The 26,695-nt window shown below is 39.8% G+C and overlaps 1 protein-coding gene across 3 annotated transcripts in view; it reads right to left on the bottom strand.

Annotated features, from left to right (window-relative positions):
- DAB2 (DAB adaptor protein 2) overlaps window positions 1–26,695 on the bottom strand; it is a 52,657-nt gene that overhangs the window by 21,637 nt on the left and 4,325 nt on the right. For all 3 annotated transcript variants that reach the window (XM_082837414.1, XM_082837412.1, XM_082837413.1), the window contains exon 2: window positions 788–980. In XM_082837414.1, coding sequence (XP_082693540.1) covers window positions 788–878 — 91 coding nt within the window. In that variant the 5' untranslated portion in view covers window positions 879–980. The remainder of the gene's footprint in view (window positions 1–787; window positions 981–26,695) is intronic.

Genomic DNA, 26,695 nt, shown 5'->3' with positions numbered 1-26,695 from the left:
AACTGTGTATGGCATTGGGGCGGAGAGAAAATAAACTCTTAAAGATGCAGACTGGGCTGAGTTATGGGAAACTTACGGGAATATGTGAGATGGGATTGGGGGATATTCTTCAGCATAGTTTTAAAAATATTTTTTAAAAAGAATATAAGGAGGATAATACTTTTTTTTTTAATGAAAGGAAAATAAGCCACTGCACAATTTACTAGCATCTTTGAACTGTCAATAAAGTGAAAGAGAATTGTGGGTAAATTCCCTTGGAAATAACTAAGACAATTATCCATCTTTATAACTTCTTCTGCTTCTCATTCCCATTTCTAAAGTGTGGACATGAAAGGCAAGGAAATTACAGCATATTCTCAAACTATGAATGATTAAGGATGCTGACACTTTCTAGTGGTACTTCAGGTCAAAAGAAGAGGGTGTCATAAAATAAAGATCTTGATTTTTTATAAAACAGCTACTTCAGTAAAGCAAAGTGGTATATAGGTTACTGAAAGATAACCATGTAATACTTGATAGTTGCATTTCCCAACTGAACAAGATGTATGAAAGCTTCCCAGCAGGACCCAAATTGGTGCAACCACAGAGTTCAGAGATACGTCTTATTGTATATGGATTGGACCAATCTCCTCTGCCAAAGTCTTACTTTCTTGTTTAGGAAAAGTTGACACTTGGCTGAAATTGAATTAAGGCAAGGGCCAGCTCTTACTTTGCCTTGAACGTCACACTTCGTCACTGGTAACCACCACTAGCTCCCCTCATTGGCCTCAAGAGGACCTCTCCATACCTTTCTTCTTTTCCTTCTTTGACGGTGCCTTTGGTGCGGCCTGTTGGTCAGGCTGACCATTAGTTGCACTCGTTTCTGCTTCGTTAGACATGGCAAGGAGGCAGACAGCCAACTCCAGCACCAGCAGACACTTAGTGACACCCAGCGATCCCCGATGGAGACGTCTCAAACAAACATAACCTGCTGCAGACACCTGTGGGCAGAGTTTAGAGGCATAATGAGATCATAACATAGCAAACCCAGACTTTATGTCCTAATAGGCCCACAACCCGTGATTTGGGAGCGTAGTTCTTCAGACTCATTTTGTTCTTTCTTCTCTGTTAGACTGAACTCTGACAGCAGGGGAGTGGGTAGGACTGTTTCCTTTGTAGTTTCCAAAATACCAAGAGGGTATTTACCAGATGTTTCTTTAAGTAGTTGATATCTGATAACATTTAATGTGATTATAGGTACAAACTATTGATACTATGTATAAAATAAAAAAGCTACAAGGATATATTGTACAGCATGGGGAATATAGCCAATATTTTATAATAACTATAAATGGAGTATAATCTTTAAAAACTGAATCACTCTGTTGTACATCTGAAACATATAATATTGTAAGTCAACTATATCTCATTAAAATTTAAAAATAATGTTATTATCTAGCTCAGAAATTCATATTGGAACTTTGGCATAAAAATGTAGTGTTAAAGATAGGGATCAAAACGTGTCACACGTAGATGAATAAGTTTTCATAGCAAAGTTTAAATAAATTGAATGCTGAGCTGAGAAGATTGCAACTGGCATCTGAAATTGGGCATTAAAAAGTCTGGTTCCTGGGCTTCCCTGGTGGCGCAGTGGTTGATAGTCTGCCTGCCGATGCAGGGGACACGGGTTCGTGCCGCGGTCCGGGAAGATCCCACATGCCGCGGAGCGGCTGGGCCCGTGAGCCATGGCCGCTGAGCCTGCGCGTCCGGAGCCTGTGCTCCGCAACGGGAGAGGCCACAGCAGTGAGAGGCCCGCGTACCGCCAAAAAAAAAAAAAAAAAAAAAAAAAAATTCTGGTTCCTCAAAAAATCATGTAACTATATAGAGAGTGATAAGGAGAGTTATGAATTTTATCTTATTCATAGATAAATATTTTTTAAGTATTAAGATTCTGCACATGATCTCCAGAGCTAAGCACCATATTTTAAAAGCCATCCATTTTTGACACTAACGCACATATCAGGGAAAGAATGGATTTTGGGGGTGTCTCATTGTACATATCTTGTGCTATTATTTAGTATTACTATCCTCAGAACCCTTTGGTATGTGCTCCACAAAGCTCCCCTATGTATCACTGTAGGTAAAACAAAAAAAAAGTCGTCATTGCTAGCACACAGAAGTCAAAACTAACATTTCAAAAGGTTCTTTCACCTCCCAGGAGTGAAAATTTCTACACAGCTCCTGAGAGCGCTAGGAAAGGTTAACTTTTGACGTGAACTGAAGACTAAAGCAAAGAAAAGCCACTCATGGTGTTGTAATCCTGTGAAGACCATAAATGGGCTGGTACATTTATCTTACCCCCAAAAGCTCTCTTCATTTTTTATAATCTTAATAGTCTTTTAAAATACATACATACACAATTACACAAATCTGTATATGATTAATGTTATCTGAATTATTTCATTTGAAGATTTAGTCATTAATTTTTTTTATTAAAAATTAAAAATTTTTTTTTAATATTTATTTATTCATTTTGGCTGTGCCGGGTCTTCGTTGCAGCATGTGAGATCTTCGTTGTGGCATGCGGGCTTCTTAGTTGTGGCATGCAGATTCTTAGTTTTGGTAAACATGCAGGATCTAGTTTCCCGACCAGGGATCGAACCCGGGCTACCTGAATTGGGAGCATAGAGTCTTACCCACTGGACCACCAGGGAAGTCCTATTAGTAGTTAATTTTGCCCAAAGACACCTGACTGGTAGGTGGCTGGGGAGGCAGTCTATTTACAGGTGAAGACTATAGGGGACTCAAAGCCTTATTTACTCAAGATTTAGTTGGGGGCCAGGCACTATTAGCCCTTTAACTGTATTAACTGCAGAACGTTCATGGTAACCCTATGAGTATTATGATACAGTATTATTTCACTTTTCCAGAGGGAAAGCCAAGGCACAGAGGTTTTAAACAACGCAGCTGCTAAGTTGAAACCAGGTCTCCAACCCAGGCTGTCTGGCCCCAAGCCAGAGTTCCTTAAACACTACACTGATGAGTCTCACATGGGAAGCCTCATGTTCGCTACAGAGATGCTCTATTATATACTTATAGTGCCCCTCACCTCCCCCCCAAAAAGATACATCCAAGTCCTAACCCATGAACCTTTGTATGTGACCTTATCTGAGAAAAGGGTATTTGCAATTGTCTTTAAGTTAAGGCTCTTGAGATGGGATCATCCTAGATTTAGGGAGTGTCCTAAATTCTGTAACAAATGTCACTATAAAAGAAAGGCAAAGGGAAGTTTGAGACACAGAGACACATGGAGGAAGTGATATGAAGACAGAGGTAGAGATGGGATTGCTACACCTACAAATCAGGAACGCCAAGGACTGCCAACGTCCACCAGGTGCTAAGGGCGAGGCATGGAATGCGCTCTCCCTCAGAGCCTCCAGAAGGAATGAACTCCAATGACACTTTGATTTGGGGGCTTCTGGCCTCCAAGACTGTGCGAGAATATATTTCCGTTGTCTCAAGTGAGCCAGTTTTTGTAATTTGTTATGGCAGCCCTTGGAAACGAACACAACAGCTCGATTTTGTGTGCCTTGGTTGGCTTCATGGTTCCAAGATTTATTTCCTGATGACATGATAAATCTCTTAGTCGTATCCATACTCTTCTAATTTCAGGAAGCCAATAATCATTTTCTTAATTTCAGAAAACAAATCCCAAATCAAGAGGATATTTGCCCACATTAACAATGTCAGGAGGTGAGATAAGCTCTGATCTAAGGAGACACATCAACGTTCATCCTCCTGCATCCTCACCTTCTCCCCAGTGGGCCCTTTCTTTTATCAGTGGCTCATCTCATCTTAGAAATAAGGAAAACACTTCTGTGTGACCCTGTAGTCCTCCAGTTATCATCTTATGATCTAAACATCTAAAATTGATGGGCACTTACCCTCCACCTTTTCATACCCCCTTCCCCTCATAGGACTGTTCATCTTAACATTAGTCGCAGGAAGTCAACTTCAGCGGCTAATGGCTCTCTTGACCAAATCCAATTACTTCGCTTTCATCCTTTTGGGGGTATCCGACTGCATGCATCAGATACCTACACCTCTTTGAGAGCCCTTTTCCCACCATTTTTTGCTCCCATGAGAACCCTGAAACTCCAGTCCATGGCTTGTGTTTATTGAATTGGGATAATCCGGATTTTTGTTGTTAAATGATGAAGCCCCCTAAATTTTAGAGTAACATTGAAAGATTTCCTACTTAATCTTGGGGCTCCCCTTGCATTTAGGACAAAGATTGAGACTTTTTCACTTTATATATGAGACTCCAATATTTTATCCCTACTTATCTTCAACATCCTTTTCTTTCATTCTTGGATAGAAACCCCAATACTTCTCATTTCTTTTAGAAAACATTTTGGTTTTGACTCCTTCCCTTTTCAAATTAGCATAGCTCCCTTTTCCCCCATTTTCCTGCCCATCCCAGTTACCTATTTGTCCCTGAAGACTTTCCCTTCCTCCCCTCCAATTCTGGCTGGAAAGTAACCTGGCATAAGCGTTTGTCACCCACCTTTGAAGCTGATACCATACTTTTCTGTAGCATACATATTATTTCTGAGAAGAAAAGACTTATTAGCTCATTAAACATGGGAAGTTTTGTCCTATAGTGAGAGTATTTTAATGGAATTTGAGAAGCGCCACAGAGCACTTTGAGGGGGCTTGAGAGAGGGAATGGTGTGCGGTTTAGTCATAAAGGTGATACAAGACGTAACAACCTTATAACTCAAAACCAGCATCAAATCTGGTGTTGGCAGACAGGACCAAAATGGAAGAGCTCTAAAGTGAGTGGTGCTACCTTGGTTTTACAGCAAAAATTTTCTCTTGTTAGATACTGAACTACAACTTTTCACAGCACTGGGATTATTTTAAGGTACTTGGTATCTTTTGACTATATCCTTTCACTGTTGGGGATGAGCAGTTACAAGGGGCAAGGGAGAAAAAAGTAGGGAGAAAAGGTTTCTTTAGCATCTTAGCTTATTCCTTGAAGAAAATGGATGTGTATGGTGGGTTGTAATAGCCAAGGGCAGGTCTCCGTTGGAGGCCATACAATTTAAAATGTATCCATGCTCCCTGAAATGATTGGAAGGTAGATTCTGCCCATAGGCTCCAAGACTCAAAGATAAATCCCCTTACAAAGAACCATTAAAGTTTCTCGAAAAATTTTAACAGAAGTGTACATCCAGTTATGTGTATACCAGAGTGATAAACATTCTTTCTCCACAGGTTTAAAGAGAACAGATTTCCCAAATGTCCAAGTTACCATTTGACATGTGGTAGACAGAAGTCTTGCTTCCAGACTTAGGTCCCTCCGTAGGAATCATCAACTTAAATCCAATGTTTAAAATTCAAATGCATAATCCTTCCAACAATGTTACAGAATTGTCAGCTGTGCTCATAAAACTTTTAGCAGATTTTATAATGAAATGATTTTTGGAAAGGCTTTGAGCGTGAAAAAGGGACCTGGGGGCCAAAAGATGCCCTACAATTTCCCGTGACTGCTTTCCCAAACCTAGGCATTGCTGAAGAAAATGTCTAGATTGCATTAAGCTAAGGGATTTTTTAATAACGGGGAACAAGTGGGTGTAGGACAACCAGCAGGTCTAGTCCTTCTCATTCACTGGGTTTAGTCCCAGGGACTCTTCTGATCAAGGACCAAAAACTAATCAGGAAACAGACACACAAGGGATGTTATCATAAAAAAGGGATTACTAATTAAAGTTCAAAAACATATACAAAAGGTCACACGAAGAGCTCCCCATAATTTTTGACTCCTTTTTAAGGCCTAGTATAGAATAGAAAGTTGTAAATGAAACTATGCTGAGTCAATAAAATTAGCTTCATTTGAGTGAAGATATCTAACTTGGATTTTGGACTTAATACAAACCATGTGGGGACTTGCCCTTTCCATGGCACAAGAATCAGATGACCGGGAGAGATTCTGCAACACGTTTTTTTTTTGGTTTCTGAGAAGGCTCTGAGAAATGTATACCAGAAGACTGTGTGAGTCATCTTCAGATGACTATGTCCTTTGCACTAGAAAACAATCTGCTATAGTTTATTTAGCACTTAAAGTGATTCATGCAAGTATTTAGAACCTTGGAATACTCAGAAGGGACAAATTTGTGTAGGGACAAATTTGGCTGGTGCCTCCTTATTCCTCCTTACCTTTTCCACCAATAGGAGTATATTGGTATCAGCAATGATTCTAATTAATGATTACAGCGTTCTAAAGCAATATCATGACACATGTTTGCCACCTCCCTCCCAGTCTATCTTTTCACCTATTATCCTGAGCAGAGAGATATTTTCTTGGTCAGTTTCAATGCTGGTAAAAGGAATAACTTGAGTTAAGAACTTATTTAACGGTAGCCCCATTCCACAAATGGTAGAGGACTTGTTTTTAATGTTAAGGGGGATGGTACAAACACCTAACCTACCAAGCCCTTAAAACACTTACCCTGGCAGCTCTATGGAATAGACTGTGTATCTATTTTATGAATACTGAAATGGACTCGGTAACACAAGCTCAATCACTAATAAGTCTCTGGGCTCAAACTGAACATGATCTGTGTTCCCTTTCCTACTATATATGCTGCTGCACTTAACTTTTTTTTTTTTTTAATTCCACTGATTTTAACCTGTATTTTTTCAGCTGGTCTCAAAGTCATAAGCCCATTGACTTTAACATATCAATTAACTTTCCGGACAGAGCCACGTAAAATAGACACAGGAAAGCGAGTTAAGGAGAATCAAGAACAAAGCAACATAAATGTCTTTGCTAGTGTCCAGCACTTTGTACAGGTCAGAAATGTGCTTTCTTGTCCTTTGGAACTTTATGCCTGTCTCAGCTGAGCTAATGAACTAGGACATGTGAAATATTAACCTCTAGGGCAGATCTCGAGGTCCAAGAGGGCAGCAAACAGCCTTCACCACTATCTTCAAAGTAGCCTTTTGAGAATAAGGGACCTTGCCAGAAATGATGCAGCCAAGTTTCTGGTATTTGATGTAAAGCTATTCTCCTTTAACTGCTTGAATTTCTATGCTTTTAGGAAGGTTTATTCTTCTCCGCAAAGGCCAAGTTGACAGTAGACAGTAAGATTTTTGCAGCCTATTTAACTGGGGAAATAAGATTATGTTAACACACACTGAAAAGGAGTCCTTACGAGATTTTCTTGTAAATGCTGACACTGCTGTAGGGGCCTCAAGAACAAAACATGCCTGAGTCAAGGAGGTATACACTAGTTACGCATTTACAGAGAGCACGTATCATTGCTGTTAACCCCTAGGAAGGATGCTGCAGGACTGATAGGACCTATAAAGCTCTGAACCAGAAAATTTTCCCCTATTTTTGGAATCAAGTCAGACCAGAGTTAAGAGTTCCTCAGACACTTAATTCTGGGTAGAGGTGAGATAGTATAGCAGCTCAGAGTTCAGGCTTAGAAATCTTACATACTTTCACTACTTTCTAGCACAGTGGCTTGAGGCAACTTATCTAATATTCATTTCTCCACCTGTAAAATGGGAACATAGCTTGCAGAGTTGTTATAAAAATCAGTAAGAACTGATGTAGAGACCTCAGTGCCTCGCATACAGAAAGCGCTCAACAAATGGCAGCTATGATTAAATCACAGCTAGGTTTCATGGACACTGTGTCGTGTAGGCAGTCTTGTGTTGTAACCAACACTGCTCTTCCACAGCAAGTGTTTAAACGATTTTAGAACAAGCAGGGCCAATAGGTGAACAGCTAGTAAGTAGAAACACTGTTAGAGCCACATCCTGTCCAACTCTGGCTTCTGTGACTCTAGAAGGTAGGTTCTGACAGGAACAGGACTGTGGGAATAAAAACTACTCTAAGTTACGCAGAGAGGCCTGTTCTAGTGAATCCGGAGTCAAATCTAAGCCTACATCATTACCACTGGCAGTTTAGAAGGTCTACCTCACACCCCCTGGGGAATTTTATGTGGAGCTCTTAAGACGCTGAAGTCCATGTCACACCCAGATCCATTAGTTCAGAATCCATGAAGGAAGAGATGCAGGCACCAATATATTTTCAAGATTCACAGATGATTCTAATGTACCGACAACTTTGAGGTACAGTAGTCTAACTTCCATAATCCTTTGTCCCCTTAAAGAAATACCAAGTCGGTTAGACTACTGAGCTGGAAGAGACCTAGGGAATAATTTGGTCATACCCTTTCATTATAAAGATTAGGGAACTGAGGGCAAGAAAGAGTATATAACTTGTCTAACTGTTAAACAGCTGGTTGTGGATAAGAGTTGGTACCAGGAGAAATCTAGATCCTAAAATGAGACTCTAGTGTCTTTTTTCTAGAGATTGTACGAGTCAGCTTTTTGTTTTGTTTTGTTTTGTTTTTTGCGGTACGCGGGCCTCTCACCGTTGTGGCCTCTCCCGTTGTGGAGCACAGGCTCCGGACGCACAGGCTCAGCGGCCATGGCTCACGGGCCCAGCCGCTCCGGGGCATGTGGGATCTTCCTGGACCGGGGCACAAACCCGTGTCCCCTGCATCGGCAGGTGGACTATCAACCACTGCGCCACCAGGGAAGCCTGAGTCAGCTTTTTTTTAAAGCTGTTTTTTAAGAAGGCTGTACAAGGCCCATGATATAGAGACTGAACCAAGAACACCTCCCATTTAGTAGATATACCAAGCCAACAACAAGAAGATAATTTAGCAGAATAGTTTGAGCATGGACTTTCATAGATGTTTTCTGAACCAAAACAGAAAAAGGATTTTATGTGGTCTAATGATACATTGTCACTGGATTCTCTTTTGCCTATGTAGCTGGAGTCCTGCTTGGTCAAACTGGCTCATTAATGTTAATTTGGCTGCTTGGAAGAAAGTATTTGGCTAGGTTTGAGATGCAACCCACAGATCAAAGAATTCACATTATTTCAGTACATTCTCTACTATTCAGAGCTTGGCCTTTTAGTGGGTTTTTGTTGTTGTTGTTATTGTTGTTTTTAAAGCACGATAGGAAGTTTGAGTTCTTGAGTTGGCAACTTCCAACTTCCAATATTCTTTTGTTTGTGTGTGTGGTACACGGGCCTCTCACTGTCGTGGCCTCTCCCATTGCGGAGCACAGGCTCCGGATGCGCAGGATCAGCGGCCATGGCTCACGGGCCCAGCCGCTCCACGGCATGTGGGATCCTCCCGGACCCGGGCACGAACCCGCGTCCCCTGCAACGGCAGGCGGACTCTCAACCACTGCGCCACCAGGGAAGCCCTTTCCACTATTCTTGACTCATTATGACCTCTCCTAATTTTGTATTCACCTCCACCCATTTTGTTTTTAAAACAACTTTTTATTAGGAGTATCTCCTAACAGGGCCTAAAGAATAGTCATCATAATAAAAGTGTTTGGGAGAGTTTAAGGCTTTAAGAAGGAGCTTAATGTTATCTGAATGAAGGCCCATTCTCTACACTGGGCAATGTAGCAGATTCACTAGAAATGTCTAAAAATAGCTCACTAGTCTAACTGAAGTATTATTTACAATCAATTTTGCAATCACCTTACTTAGTTGTTTCAGTGCAATGACTGTTATTTTGAACACTTTACTAGGGTTAGGAAAAGTAGAATGTGCAGATTCACAATTAGAGTATGCTCTAGCCTCGTGGCAAGCTGGGCACAAGTTAACATGCTTGTATGAACAAAGGCATAGCAGACTGATTCTAGAATCCCTCCTTACACCTAATCAAACTCTAAGAGAGAAAGTACTGTTGGAATATCTCTGCGGTCGTTGGGCCGTGTGGAATTTTTGTGAATACAGACACATGAAGCTTGGGGTTGGATTAATCGACATGAGAGAGTATACCCATCTCAACTTTAACATCTCAACTAATCATTCTACCCCAGTTTTTGAGTATGACTTCTTCTAGCTTAGACTGAACAGAATAGGAAAACTGAAATCCAACTTTATCCTTTAGCTCCCTTCTACAAAGGGAAGGAAGTGACATTGATACTTTGGAGATTTGAAAATCATGTTTGTGCCACTGCTTTACATTGCTAGCATTGGATCATTTGGGGTAGGCTGTGGTAACCCTGACACCAGGGACCATTTGGACTGGCTCAAATAGTCTATGGTACATGTGCTCTATATCTCGAGTGAGTTGGGCAGGGTGATGTAGTGGGTGCAACTTGACATGGAAAAGAGAATGGGGGATTTCTGGTCTAGTGTGCAGTGTGCTTCAACCTAGATTTACCAGAGCTCTGCATTTGGTGGTTATTGGGCCCTGATCCCCCTAATGATGTGGTATTTGTTCCTTATCTGTTGCTATTGTCCTTTTTTCACTTGTCCCTCAGGAGCTATGTGGGGAAGAGAGATTGGTAAGGTAATGACTGCATCCTTGAGTGAAGTTTATAATATTAAGTATCATCTTGAACTACCTTATTAGCTGCTTCTCTTTCTATTAGTGAGATATCAAGTCACCTATGGAAGGAGCTAGGAGTGATTCTCTTCAATTCTAGGAAAGGCTATTAGGAATCCATTGTTCTGGGGGAAAGGATAGTGTGGCTTTTGAGGGGGTAGGAGAGGCTTGACAAAGGCTGACGATCTAGTGGGTAAATATGTATACCAAGCCAAGACATTTCTGGGAAATGGCCAGTGGATTGAAGTGGTCCAACATGGGGTGGTGTGTGTGGGCAGAGATGGGAGGGAGCGGTGGAAAAACTCCTTATGTCTGAGGAATGGGTAGAAGACAAAACGTCTAGACCCAAGACCTGGGCTCAAATATCAGGGTTCCCATCGAACCCAGCCAAGAAGGTTTGTTGGCACTTTGGGCAGGCCTCAGCACCCTGGCTGGTGGGTGATATGTATGAGCACATTGAACAAGCTGTGTGACTAGAGGGCCTGTGGGGACATGGTGGAACTCTGCAGAGCACTTCTCCCCCCACCCTGAGTCACCACTGCAGGACCTGAGAGAGTAGCACCTGCTTCAGTCACCAGAGCACTTGCTTTAGTGGCCAAACCCATCATGGTTTAGTGGTAGCACAGTAGCTCACACTGGTGCTGCCATAACGCTGGGAACACCATGCTGACAGTGACAGAAGGGGGTCCTCACCGAGTCTGGTCTAGTTATGAAGCGATAGTAACCAGAAAGTATACCAAAAAAGCAAGTGGAAGGAATAAGATTCTGAAAAGCTAAACGTTCATAGATAACCAGAATGGGTGGATGGAATAAACCAGTTTTAAAATCTGAGTTTAGAAGAACTCTATTTTGTACTATTAGATGGTAAAGTAGAACACTATACTTCATTCTGCTTCCCTCCCATCCTAAAGGCAAGGGAAGAGAGTATTCTAAGGATTGAACAATTTATATGAAATATTTTAGGGTTTGAAATTAAAAAAAAAAAAAAGCCAAAACTACTAACATGGAAGCCTCTGGAATTTTTCTATCGCAGGGCCTCTGGGGCAATAATTTGAGAAGCATTATGATACAAAAACACAAAAACACATGATTTTTACTTTGAATTTGGCATCTAAATGTACAGTGGATATTATGCTTGTCCCTTACAGGAAAATGTAGTCAAAATACCAATGAATCAGAATGAGGGAAAAGGATTGTCATTGCACATTTGATTTCTAGGCCAATACACTGACACTATTCCTACCTTCAATAATCTTCCCTCATATCTACGTGTACTTACCCAGCTGACCAGCAAATACTTCATCGTTTTCACGTCTATCCTTCCCAGGTTACTTTAACATACTTCTACCAAAACTCACCCCTCTTCCTAATTCCAAGCTAGTTTTTAAATAAATCATACAAATGAATCTTAGCAGTTTGTTTCCTAGCATGCACAGTATCAAGTTGTGCTTTCTCGTTCCCAAATGAAATAATCTGAATGACGTCAGCCCAGCCATGTAGCAACACCTAGCACATGGACTTCAGGATACACAGTTTATTCATTTGAGCCCCTCTGTGATTTCACCTATGATGCTTGCATATGTAAATCTTAACTGTTAAACATGTTGCACTTTCTACTTGAGTGCCATTACAATAGTCATCTTGAAAGTCCACGTGGATATTAGAAGAGCTCAAGAAAGCACGTTATTTAGAAGCACCTGCATCTTACTTATTTACTTAAAAAATTTGTTTTGCTTCTGTGTCTGGTTTATTTGATTCAACATAATATTTATGAAGTTCCAGCCATGTTGTATCTTGTTCATTATCATTGCCATATATCTCATTGTATGAATACACCACAAATTTTATCCACTTTGGAGCTGTGATGAACAGTGCTTCTATGAATATTCTACTACGTATCTTCTGATGCATGTATGTGTGCATTTCTTTTTATTTTACTTTATTTTTTATTGAAGTATAGTTGATTTACAATGTGGTGTTAGTTTCAGGTGTATATAGCACAGTGATTCAGTTCATATATATATATATATATATATATATATATATGGTCTTTCAGATTCTTTTCCCCTATAGGTTATTACAAATTACTGAGTATAGTTTCCTGTACTATACAATAAGACACTTGTATTTTAAACATTAAGCTATAAACAAACATACACTAGTAGGATTATTTTATGATATACCATATCAGGCCATTTTAAAAGCAGGCAAGTCATCTTAAACTTTCCAAAACCAGTGCAAGAAACACTGCTTGATATTTAGTTTCTTCTTTAATAACCTGGCTGAATTATGTTAAATTCCAACGTGGTTTCCGTTCCTAGGCAGAGCCCCACGTTCATGTAATCTTCAAAGCCATGGCTTGAGTGTTTCTGTATCTTTCTGTAACTCACATTTCAGAGATGTGCTGTATTTTGGAGAGTTTAAAGGAAGAAGAATCCAGCTGCCTTGTAACACCTGTACAGAGTAGTCAAACTGAGGTGTATGTAGTAAGTGTGTGTAGACAGTCAGGACTTCTTTTTTGTTACATTTCTGTACATAGACCAAACCATGAAAAAATTTATTATACCTATGTAGACCCAACATAAGATGAGTTTAAGTTGTTTGATTCTAATATGTTATCTCTGGTTCTGAGTGGCCTTTTCAGTAGAATATGCCCTTTGTTTTCGTGTTCAATCTACCCTTAGAGTTGGTATTAACCTTCCATGAGAGACTTTGCCACTGGCTCCTGTTTCCACGTCTGACACAATCTCTTCTAGTTGGGCAAGATATCTACAGCCAACAGGGCATTTGGGCTTCATCTTCAAGAATGACAATGGCCCTGCTAACCCCACAGATAAGAATAGGTTGGGTTTTTTTTAAACACTTACTGTTACCTGTGTGCTGAGTATATTAACTATCACTTTAAGGATTTTTTTTTTAACCGTTTAAAAATGAACTTTTATTGTAGCCTGAGAAAGATGCTACTGCAAAGTGATTAGTGTAAACTGCCCTAAGGAGGAGAAACAGGAAAAAATGCAAATCTCTGAGAAAAGCCCACTAATAAAAACCATAGATTGAATCACCTGGTTAATTTAGTAGTTACTACAGTGAAATCCACAGAGAAAAACAGAAGCCAAAACATAATTCAATATACGAGTCAAAGGATATCTTCATGATTTAGCTGATTTCCCTTAGAGAAGATTTGGTTGTTTTCAAACAAGATGAAGGAAAAAGGAGTCATTTAAAAATAAAAAGGGGGACTTCCCTGGTGGCCCAGTGGTTGAGAATTTACCTTCCAATGCAAGGGACACAGGTTTGACCCCTGGTCGGGGAACTAAGATCCCACATGCCGTGAGGCAACTAAGCCAGCGTGCCGCAACTACTGAGCCCACACCCTCTGGAGCCCAGAGCACCAAAACTAGAGAGAAGCCTGTGCGCCACAACAAAGATCCTGTGTGCCGCAACTAAGACCCAATGCAGCCAAACAAATAAATAAGTAAATATTTTAAAAAATAATAAAAATAGGGCTTCCCAGGTGGCGCAGTGGTTGAGAGTCCGCCTGCAGATGCAGGGGACACAGGTTCGCGCCCCGGTCCGGGAAGATCCCACATGCTGCGGAGCGGATGGGCCCGTGAGCCATGGCCGCTGAGCCTGCGCATCCGGAGCCTGTGCTCTGCAATGGGAGAGGCCACAGCAGTGAGAGGCCTGCATACCACAAAAAATAAAAAAATAAAAAATAAAAAAAATAATAATAAAAAATAATAAAAATAAAAAGGGACTTTCTATTTATTTGTTGAATTTCAGGTTTACAGAGAACCAGGAACCTGATAACCAGCCCTCTCCCCCCACCCGACACCAGTGCTCTACCATGCCGAAGGTTAGGAAGTCTCCAGAATGCTATCTAAAAGGTCAGGGGAACTCATCCAGAAGAAATAAGCATATAGGCTCATTTGCTTACTTCTTGGTTGCCGGCCAAATTAGATAAGTTAACAGATAAGAAATCCCCAGGTAATTGCAGATTCTGTTAGACAAGGAGAAGGGTGAGTCTGCCAACTTGTTTTCTTGCTTCTTGTGGTGATATATTAATTCTACTCAAGTACTAAAAATTTAGGAGACAGGTTCCAAAAATGGTCTGAAATAGCTAGCCCACCTGCTTTGAACTTGTGTGCACACAAATACTCTAAGAAGCTGTTGCATGGGACTTTCCTGGCAGTCCAGTGGATAAGACTCCATGCTTCCAACTGCAGGGGGCACGGGTTCCATCCCTGGTTGGAGAACTAAAATCCTGCATGCCATGCAGCCAAAAAAAAAAAAAAAAGCTACTGCAGAGTGAGATGGACAAAGTGGTGGAAATGCACAAGCATCCTTGAACTTGAACTAAGGTTCACACGCCATCATTATTCTCTCAGTTTTTGGGAAATGGTATTGCAGCGGTCCCTGACCTTTTTGGCACCGGGGACTGGATTTGTGGAAGACAATTTTTCCACGGAGTTGGGGGGATGGGGGGATGGGGGATGGGAGACGTTTCAGGTGGTAATGAGCGGTGGGCAGTGGCAAATGAAGCATGGCTCGCCTGCCAGCCACTCACCTCCTGCTGTGTGGCCCGGTTCCTAACAGGCTGCAAACTGGTACGAGTCCGCGGCTGGGGGTTGGGAACCCCTGAATTGGACCAAATAAGCACATGGGGATAAGTCAGTGCATTTTTAAACTGAGGGATGGAAAAATTCTATATGGCAGCACATTAACTCATGCTAAATGAAACAGATTTGGGATTTTAATTGCTTCACAGTTGAAGCAACTACATTGAACAATGTATGTAACAAAGTGTTCTAGTTTATCGAAATATCTGTATATGGTTCATTCACTGCAGAGATAGATGAGCAAAGGAAGTTCCAATTACAAGAAAAAATCCTACCACTTAATATCAGACTTTCGCTTATAAAGTCTAAGTAGGTGAGACAGGTTTTGTTTCATGAATTCTATGCATAAATTCATGAGAATGCAACCAAAATTTTACCTGTTACAATCATGTAAGTCATCACCATTAACTGGTCCTCCCTTCCACAAACATGTCTAGACATCTACCTTAGGGATCATGGTGTACAATTGGCAAGTCTGGAAGAGTAATTCGGGGAACCTTGTATCTACTAAAGCTTTCGGGAAAAAGCCACCCCTGTATGATTCCAAACATTAACCATTATTAATCTAAAGAAGCTTTCAGGAAGTCAATTTCTATTCCACCTTTGGCAATCATTTAAGTGATTCTACAAATAAAGTTAAAATAATGGAGGTGGTGTTTCAGAGCACCAAGTTAAGAGTTCTTAGGAAATGAAGATACAGCTTACTGATTTTCTTTCTTGGTTGCAATAATCAAAGAACACAAGGAAAGATCTCAAGTATCACCTTAATCTGTACAGATTTCGAAAAGTTTATTCTGGGATTTAAAGAGTGACTTTGAAGGTTTTCTAACATATATATTCCACTGGATTGTTTTCTTAAGTCATTTCTTCTAATATTAAAATCATTCCAGAGCTGGGAGAAAGGGGGAAAAAATCAAATTTGTACCAGCTGCATAAAAACAAGGTATCTAAGAAAATTGCCCTGGTTATGTCATTATACACCATTTTCAAAGCCTCAAGTCTTGAATATTTCATTTACTGTTTTTCTCTTTTTTTAAAGATAAGTTCCTTGGGTGGCGCTAACCAATGGCTTGGAGGAGCCTAGGAAAATGAGATTTTTCTTCCCCAGGTCCAGCATAATTTTTTTTTTTTTACTTTTGACCTAGATATTATTTTGCAAGATTGAAGAAGTAATCAGTGTCTTAACTTTATACTTACATGAAGTAATGTTCAATGCAGTATGCTGTTTCCTATAAACCTACACTGGTAGCCTGATAAACAACTCAGTTTGGGTATTTTAAAAGGCAATAAACGCCTTAACTAAATAAACCATCAATTCATATAGAGACAAAAGAATTGCTGCTTCCCAAAGAGCTTAACAGATTTGAAATGATAAATTTATACACTAAGACAATCTAGTTTCTCTGGCTTTTGGGACTGTAAAGATTCATTTATTAGATCTATGTCTGTGTCTTTTAAAATGTGTTATTCAAAATCATCTCCAGCTGCAGATGTTGTTAGTGTGAGTCTAATGCTGGTTAACCCTCTACTCCTTCCCCGTCAAATGAATTTGACTTAAGTTAATAGTGAGAATACTGTATTGTCTAACAGTTGCACTAAAAACCTGTGAAGTGTGTCTGTTTTCTAGCTCTCAGAGCTTTGGCTAGAAACTGTAAGAAATTAACACAACATTGTAAATCAACTATACTTCAACAAAATTAAAAAAAAAAAAGAAATTGTGTCGAGTATTTGCCCTTTGTATTGTTATTATTTATAACCTGCCTAGCACTCACAGTCACAAGTATCACCCAATGGTCAAGGCTTGGCTTTAGGGCAAGCGATTGGTCAAAAATGTGACTTACTATGAGGAGACTTTCCCAGAATAAGCAGATGAGATGAGAATTCTTCCTTCTCCCAGGCCTGCTGCATGTACACCATCCCTGTTGGGTTTCATTGCCTTCTTAAGATGACAAATCATGGGGGTGCCACATGGGTCTATAGTTTTAGCGTGAGATGAACTAGTAGGCATGGTTCCTTATTGCCGGCCCCTTTGCTGGGCTTGCACTGAGACCTCCTGGCCAATTATGAGATGTCATATTTATATTCAACTACAAAAAGGTTTCTGATTAGTCTACACAGCAATGTCAACATCAATGATTCACTGTGAAGGAAATTTACTTGATTCATAAAAAATGTAATATTTAAGCAAGTGGTTTCATTAGCTTTTAGAGCAATCTCATCTGTTCTCTGAACCATTAATGACCTGTTGCAAAATTCTGTGTCTGCTAAGTAATTGACATTTAAATACTTGAGGAAAACATGAATGGATATAAGTGATTAGATAAGGCCTTCATTTGTAGCTTCTCTTTACGATCCCTGTTATATATGGTCATTAAATAAAAGGAACTTCAGTAGGTCCTTGAAGATTTAGATTCACTCCACAGTGGCATCTGCTATTTTCTGGTTTTATTATGTAGGCATTTTTAGCATCAGAGAATGCAATTAGATCATTTGTTTCCTTAGCTGAACTCTATAGTCCTGTGCAAAGACAAGTCTTTGAAAGCCACTATTAAGTTCCTAATCCAATCTTTATTAAAAAGACTCAATATTATGGACCAGGAGGTTAAGACAAATCCTTAAAAAAGTAATGATCAAGCTTTGCTATAACCCAACGATGCCTTCTACTGCAGTAAAACTTGAAGTTAGGAATATGTCTATAGTTTTAATGTTTTGTTCTTCTTTTCCAGTGTGGATTATTACAGGATATTGAATATAGTTCCCTGTGCTCTACAGTAGGACCTTGTTGTTTATCTATTTTATATAGTGGTTTGTAACATAGTTGTAATGTCTTTAAAAAACAGAATGTGATCCTTAAACTATAGATGTGTGTAGACAATGAGTTCCACCAAAGAAAACAGTGAGAGAAACAACACTAACATGCTTTCTCAGTCTCTCTAAGGTAAGCAAAGTTTTACTTTCAGGACTAATTATCGCAAGTAGGATGTGAATAAAATTTCTTTCTCAGGGTCATTCTCTCCAGCGTTGAGGTTCTCTAACTGAAATTTCATTCTACATTTGCACCTCCACCTAAGAAATCCCTTAAGAGTCAAATGCCACCTCGGTTGACTCTCCTTTTTTTTTAAATAAATTTATTTATTTATTTATTTATTGGCTGCATGGGGTCTTCATTGCTGTGCGTGGGCTTTCTCTAGTTGCGGAGAGCTGGGTCTGCTCTTAGTTGCGGTGCACGGGCTTCTTTTTGGGGTGGCTTCTGTTGTTGTGGAGCACGGGCTCTAGGCACACGGGCTTCAGTAGTTGTGGCATGCAGGCTCAGCAGTTGTGGTTCACGGGCTCTAGAGCGCAGGCTCAGTGGTTGTGGCGCACGGGCTTAGTTGCTCCGCGGCATGTGGGATCTTCCCGGACCAGAGCTCGAACCCATGTCCCCTGCACTGGCAGGTGGATTCTTAACCACTGCGCCGCCAGGGAAGTCCCCACCCCTGTTGACTTTTAAGAGCATGTCATCTGTCTCACACTGTGCTCAGTCAGTGTGACTCTACAGATGGTAAATCATTGGCTACCCCAGAGTTTGCTCTGAAGCCATGCTAATAGAAAATCAGAAAGGCCTTCAAATACAGGCAGCTTTGTTTCATATGTTGTTGAGAGCATATGGGGTTTGGTGACGGATCCCTGCTCAAAGCCATTACGATTTAGAGACTGGAAACAAAGTTAGCTCCTGAACGCCAGGGGTCGGTGCCAACAAGTCAATTCATGTAATAAATCTACATCCCTACTCTGTGCCAGGCACTCTTCTAGCGCTTGGGATATGTCAGTGAGCAAAATAAAGATCTATTCCCTTATAGGGCTTACACTCTAGCAGGGGAAAGCCTTAAAGGGATTATAGTCTTTCAGAAGGTGACAGATGCTCTGGAAAAAGAGCAGAGTAAAGCGGGTTGGGAGTTCAGGGTTGGGGATGGCTTTAATAGTTTTTTTAGGGGGGTGGTGGGATGAATTGGGAGATTGGGGTTGACATATATACACAAATACATATAAAATGGATAACTAATAAGAACCTGCTGTATAAAAAAATTAATTAAATTAAATTCAAAAAAATAGTTTTTTAAGAAACACAGAAGGAATACCAACGTTTTAAAAGTTAAATTTATCTTCATCCCTTTCTGACAAGAGTAGAAGCTGAAGTACAGAAGTTAATCAACCCCCTGAAAGTCACATGAGTCTAATATCTATGCTTTTAATGTCTTTGTTTTGGAACAATACAGGCAAAAGAGAGAATTAATCTAGTTCTTCAGATAGGTGGAATGGGTGTTAGCCAGAAAATACTTTTGGGAAAGAGGAATTGATAGCAATGGGAAAAGGATATTTATGTAATCTTGACTAGAATACCAAACCCGTGCTGGGTTGTATGATGGGAAAAGGTTGAAAAGTAGGTCAGACTGGATTAGGGTGGGTTAACAGAACTCTATTTTGTCTAGACGGTGCTGAGAAGACTTTGAGGTTTTGAGCAATGGTGTAGAGGTCGAGGTGGTGACAAATCTGTGTATGGAGCCGTGGTATCAAAGAGTCAGATAGCTTTGTAGTATGATAGTTGCATGAACTTGCCATTTTGAGTGATTCAAAACTGCCGGTTTCTTTCATTTAATTACTTGGTTAATCTTTTGGAAACAAAGCCTTTTAACTGAAAGGTTAAGGTCTAACAAATCTCAAATGTCAGATTCAAGGTTATCCCATCTTGCCGAGCTATGATGCTTGGTGACCCTCAAACTTCAAATAAACAACATGTCCTAAAGGTGGCTTAAAAAAAAAAAATCAAAGGCCATTATGTCTTATAACTTTCATTCTAAGACCCTAGAAAAAGAATTCCCATAATGTCAGTTTTATAAAACCTTACATAAGTATAATGATATTTGAAATGTGAGCGACTAAAGGAACTTGTAAAAGGGAGCTATTGACTAAAGTAGTCATGTCATTGTAGCTCCTTGCTTAAAGCAGAACAGATAGCATTTTCCCATTGTATATATGTTTCTCCGTATAACTATTGAAAGACTAGAAGGAAGAGTCGCAAGGAAATGCTGGTCAAGAAGGGTGGCAGTAGGGTGAGAGACAGATTTCTGCTTCTCATACATTTAGAATAGTGATATTCGGGTGACGTGTGCCTTTCCGCATTTTTAAAATTAAATTCCTTAGAGATGTACTAATTTGTCAGATAGCAATATTTAAAATGTAGGCAAATCTGTAGTCTTACTTGGGCTAAAGACAGAATCATAAAGCTACTCTAGTATCAGTCACATGAGATTAAACTCAAAAGCTAAGAGAACCTACAAATTGAACTTGAACATCTCTGCAAGCGTGCAGAACGCTGCTCACAGAAAGCTTTCCACACTGTCATCTTAGACTTCGTTAAATGTTTACTTGTCCAAAATTGTTGAGAAAAGCTCCTGATATATTAAAACAAACGAACAGTACGTTTTGAATCAATTGCTCACTGGGGTTTGAAAAAACTCTTATGCTAGCATTTTCAAAGTTGATCAGAGTACGGTCTATTGCCTATTTCCAGACTGGTTTTCTTGGATCCAATGGGGTCTGTGTAGATAGGAACAAGTTGGCAACCTAAGTTAAGAATTAAAGAACTTAATTTGTATGTTCAGTACGGCTGCACATACAAATTTAAAAAAGCAGCTTTCTTTGATCTGAGCAGAAATTGTGTTAAGTCAAAGGGATAACCTTAATTATTCAGTACTGAGCCAAAGGTTTCATCTATTTTCTCAATTTTTATTAGTTCTTTAGTAAATAGTTTGGTAGATGCTCTTAAAAGGAGAAAACAGGAGGAGAATAAGAAGTTGTCCTTGGACAACCTGATGAAACATCAGGTTGAAAACTATTCGCCACTATGATTATTATTGGCCCTTGTGATAATATCTATTGGGTTAGATAGAGGTATGAGCCATGATGAATACTCCAGTGGCAGAAGTTAAACCAAAGGCTTGACCACACCATGTGGAGAATTTCAGTAACAGCTTGTTGGCTTTTCTCAGGCCCTGAGCAGATAAACTAGAGGAACCTAGGGGTATTGCTCATTATAAATAACCTTAAAGTCAAAAAAAGACTCAAAACTATTTTGCTTATACCAACAGATAAGGCAAGCTGAAGTTCTCTGTTTTGCTCCCTTTACAATAAATTCCAATTAATGTTGCAGATGAGAGTCGCTTGAGTCACTCATTAACCTGGCGATCTGGTTAGTGTTTACCAAATACCTACTGTGTTCCAAGCACTGTATTATGCTGTATATACAGTGACAAAAATAGATATGGTCTCTACTCTCAAGGGGCTTACAGTATAAACAGGGGAGAGAGAATAAGCAAGTAATAGTTACAACTGCTACTAAGTATTTCAGAGGAAATGTTTCTGATTGGGGTAGAAAGTTTCACTGCCATTAATAACGTTTAGAAGAGAAGGCAAAATTAGACTACTTCAAGGAATTCTATATATTTTTTTCTTATTAATATCAACCACGGAAAGATGAAAATTTTGTCTTAAGGGTTTAATTACCCTCTTCAATAGACAGTTTTAAAATGATGACATTTACTTAAAACATTAATTAGATGGGAGATATTTACATTAAATATTTGGGAATCTCCTATAATAATATGGCAATCTGGAAGACCATCTGTGACAGAGCCAGTGGGAGGAAAAAATCTTGTGATATGCTAGGTTATGAAGGAATGTCAGTGATGTTTCCTGCAAAGTTATCTTAAAATCCAGAGTTCTGAATCAACACTCTTTTCATAAACACAGGAAAGAAACATATGCTCACTTGGCATCAGTTTTGCCACTTCAGGAGTACAAGCAATTCAGAGATGACACAAACCTCTATATTCTAGAACCAAACATGTTCTGTGGCACTCTTAATTACCAGATTTTTCTAAGAGTACAACCGGGTCACTTTCAGATCAGGCCAAACTACTGAACTGTGGATTTAAATGAAGCAATATTTTGAAAACGTAACCATGGGTCCCTACTAGTGGCTTTAGTTATTTAAGGAGCACTACCTAGTTTACGAGAGGGTCAGCAAGAGAATATTAGGTAACAATTGGTTAAGGTTAGCCTTCATCAAGAACATGGACTTTATTATCACCCCAAATATTAAGGCGCTCAACAAGTGTTGGCTGCATGAAATATAAGAATTTGGATCCTAAAACAGAGCACAGTTGCATCCATTGTTTCTGTTAAAGACTTCTTGTATACAAAGCTGAAGATTTCTATCTCTATACACTGTCTGGAAACTGAAGTACAGATTTCTTTTGTTCATGGATATACCTAAAAGATCCACAACAGTATTGTCCGTAGCTTAGAATGAAGCTAAGATTTTATCTTAGACTGTTCACATATCTACTGAATCTGGCAAACTTTCGACCCCCTATTTTCCATAATTACCCTTTATTTCCATACATCTCCTCCCTTTCCACCAAAAAAAATTTTTTTTACTTTGTTCCGGGATTCCTCCCCAGTCTTGCTTCATTGCCATTCCGACGAGTTCCTGCTTCCAAAAAAGCTATACTATCTTGTGTCACGTACCTTGTTCCTGACAATTAGCCAACTCTTAGTACAGTGTGATATTTTTTATACACACAGCACAGGTATTTCATATTTAGAATACTTGAAGTAAAAAAAGCTCTTTGTGGGATTAATTCTCCCTTCCTTCTTCTCAAAAGGATCCAATGAGAATCTAAGTTGTAAGAGCCTCTAGTTGTCTCTGACTCACTTTCATGGCTGAATTCTTGTAGTGGCGCCCTCTCAGACCTCAGGGTCTTCCTGATTTTGTATTAATCAGGCATCAGTGTTCAATTCCTCTATTTACAGTCAATCTGAGATGCAAAGCCTTGTATATTTAGAATGCACAGTAGATATATACATAGCCACCTGTTCCCTGGAGAAGCTGATCTCTTCCATTTACCCTGCACACACACACACACACACACACACACACACATGTGCGTGCACACACAAGTACACAGTACCTTCTCTTGTTACCTCCCTAGCCTATAATACTTACTGCCTTCACCTACTTAAATTCCTACCTGTCATTCAAAGTTCACTCAAGATGTGTTGTCTTAGGTCTTCACTTACCTCTCACCGGCCCTACCATTTCTCCACACTTGACCTATTGTTGTCCTCTGATTCCTGTGGAACTCTTCCCTTAACTCAATGAAATTCTGAAGTCAGGGAATCATTTACCCTACTTTTCTAGCCCCCATGCAGTCTGGTAGAAGGAGTGCACTTAAAACATTAGAGGTAATACACAGTTGCAATTTGTTCCTTAATATTGAAATCTTTTCTTTACCTTGCTGTTTCCATGAAAGAACAGGTCTTTCTTCAACTGCTAAGCAATCACTACTCAAACTCATCCTGCCAATACCGCCAGGTTAATTGATCTGAGTCAGCATTTTGTTTTCCGGATTTAATAAAGAGATCTACCGCTTAGCAGATAAAGATCTAAGTCATTGCCCTGACATCCAAAGCTCAGTGCAGTCCATCTCTCCTTTCCAAATGATATCACCCCTTACTTCTCTGCCACCTGTACTTTCTCTTGGCCAAACTGGTCAATCAGTATTCTTTGGGCATACATCTGCATGATGTACTTATGAGCTTCTGCCTAGAATGCATTTTTCTTCCTACCTTTGCTGATTTGACTTCCACCATTCCTTTGAAAGCCAAATCCATCATCACACCTGCGTCCTTTTCTTTCTGTACCACTCTGTACCACTTAATTATAATAAAACCATATGTTAGTTGAGCGGCTGTCATTTTCTCTGAATTTCAGGTAGGCAGCAACTGTTCACACTTACGTGTTCCCTAGCAGGTGTTAGGTAAATGCTTTCAGACAACTTTCAATTATAACCAATGAAAACTTTAGATCACCTGGACAAATCAGAAACCCCAAGAACAAGTTATCAGGCAGCAGAGCAAACATCTATGCATCAAGATATCCTTCAGAAGACAGGCTGGACATTGAATAAAACTATCATTTCAATTCAAGTACACGAATTCTTCTGAAAAGCCTTAGCTATAGTTGAACCTTGGTCCAGGCAGAAATCCATATTAAATCTCCTTATCGTCAACCAGTGATGGATGGAAGAGCCTGTTCTATTTGTTTTCTACTTCAGAACTGGGATTTTATTTAAGATATCTGACTTCAGAAGCAAAGGGTAAAAAAAGAAATCCCAAAACAAAAACAAAAAACACGACCACCACCCAATGCTGATGTAGTGAAGCACAGCTGGCATTTTCCTTTTAGGGAGGTTTGAGTGCCTACTGTGTGTACCATTCCAACTTCTGATCTACAAGTAAGTTACATGTTTCTCATCTGGGTTAACATTGTGCCCAAAGCCAGACTGGTTTGGCATTCTTCATAGGACTACGAGAGCCCTCTGACTAATAGCCGGACATATTTGGCTTATTTCTGCTGCCCTAAATGGTAGCAAAAAAAACACGTTAGCATCTGCGTTACATATTATAGAGGATTAGAACAGCTCTTGGTCCCTTAGTGGGAAACTTCAAATATGAAAAGTAAGTGAGATCCTTTGGGTGAAATGTTTAGAACAGGAAGGCAGCTGTACCCAACACGGATACATAAGTGAAGATATTTTTAACTTTCCAGTTACTTGGGCATGGATTAATTCTAGACCTCAGGAGGACTCAACTGTCCTGCCCAGAGGAGGTTTAAGTGGTACCTTAAGAATTAACATCTGTGTGCCTGTACTTGTTTAGGAAGCATTGCCACACTTTCCTGCTCAAACTTCACATTTAATAGTTTCACGGTAGGTAAGAAAGATGGTCTCATTTTCAGCCTGAAGGTGTTCATCTCTAGATTTTAGCTTGCCAAAAGACCACAAACAATGAGAACAAGCCCATTTTCCAATATCAATTTAGTTATTTCATTGAGAATTATAGTCCTAGAGCAGGTGCACTTCTGAGGCAGCAGCTCTGAGGAAGTTGTTTTTGTTTTTTTTTTTCATGGCTCCTCCTTTAATTTTAGTTTGGAGGCAGCTCGTTATATCCCTCGCCTTCAATAGCAAAGCTGGGTTGTGGACACCGTCATTTGTAGTTCAAAGCCCAAGCTCTTAACTACTAACCTATGCTGCCTCTTCAAAGCCAGAGCTCCAATTCTCTCCTTCTAGATCACACCCTTGTATCTTTCAGTCTAAGGCGCGATCTCTGCTAAACACCCGTCTCTGATGAACACTGGTCATTCTTAGGACTGTTTTGCAAGGAGGGTGAGGTGACTAAGGGTCAGGGACTAAGAAATGGCCGTGCTGTCATTCCACTGCAGGAGTAGAGCCTACATTCTTTACTTCATGTAAAATAGAATTTCTTCTAGACTTCTGTTCACTGGGAGTTCTTCCATTGCTAGCCTAGCAACATACTTCATGTGACAGGTGTTTACTAAATATTTTGACAACCATCAAGATTTGAATCATAAAGATTCACGCTTGAATCCTGGCTCTCCCACTTAATGGTATGACCTTGGGCAGGCTGATATCTATTGATCATACTGGAGTTAAGAAATGGAGATATCTTTTCTACCTTAAGTGATTTAAAGTGAAAGTCAAATGGGAGAATGGCATAGTACTTCATAAACCATAAAGAGCTATAAAAACTAAGTGCAGCAGATTCATTTACCATGATGGCAAGGCCTACATCTGCACTCTGGGCAAGGCATGAAAAAACAAAATAAAAAGTTTTATAGGTTAGAGAGAACCATCTGGTTCAAGAGTAATGATGTAGTTTACGGAAATCTTTTTAAAAAGAAGCAACTGGGACAGTCTTCTAATAAACGGAGATTAATTATGTTTTTTAAAAACCCCAAAGGGAAAAGGATTTGGAAACGAACTGACAATATAAAACTAAGGAGTAGATCGGTTTTCCTAGAATCAAGAAAGCAGTTATGTGAGATAGCAGGAAGAATGTCAAGGTATGTGCTTTTTCATCTTTCTCAGATTCAGTTAAACTGAGCGATGTTTAAATGCTTTATTATTTCCATGACTGTAGGAATTCAGTTACTTTGTTATGCTTTCCACTGAACAAGTGAAATCTGAAAGTTAGTCTTAGATCACGTGAAGGGCTTGCTGAGATACAGCTGGACGGGCCCTACTGTTCACATCTGCTTTAGTGGATGTGGCATGGGAACCCAGAATCTGCATTTCAAACAAGTTCCCAAGGATGCTGATGTAGCTGGTCCGGAGACCGCACTCTGAAAGCTAGTCTGAGATGAGTTCTTTCTAGCTGTGAACGATACACTCTAGCTAACTACGTGTCCAATCTTGAAAGAATGAATGAATCTGACTGTTAAATGAGAACTTACACAGCTCATCGGTTACATAAAGTTCTTGAATGAATCTGACTGTTAAATGAGAACTTAGACAGCTCATCGGTTACATAAAGTTCTAAGTCTGTTTCAGAATAACACTTTGCGTCACATTGCTAGGGAGAAATAGGGTAGCTTTTTACCCAGAGAAAACATTAAACCGTAAATTCCTCACCCAAATCTCTTCCAGGTTGGAGAACATTTCAAACCCAGCTTTTCCAGTATTCTTACTTCCTAACCTACCGTCTCCATGGTTACCTAAAAATATAAGTGACAGCCCTAACGCATTCTGCCTC

Source organism: Leucopleurus acutus (assembly GCF_964270905.1).
Source record: "Leucopleurus acutus genome assembly, chromosome: 3".
In the NCBI taxonomy this organism is placed as follows: Eukaryota; Metazoa; Chordata; class Mammalia; order Artiodactyla; family Delphinidae; genus Leucopleurus; species Leucopleurus acutus.
The sequence above is the reverse complement of the archived record's forward strand: the minus strand, read 5'-3'. Positions and strand labels throughout refer to the sequence as shown.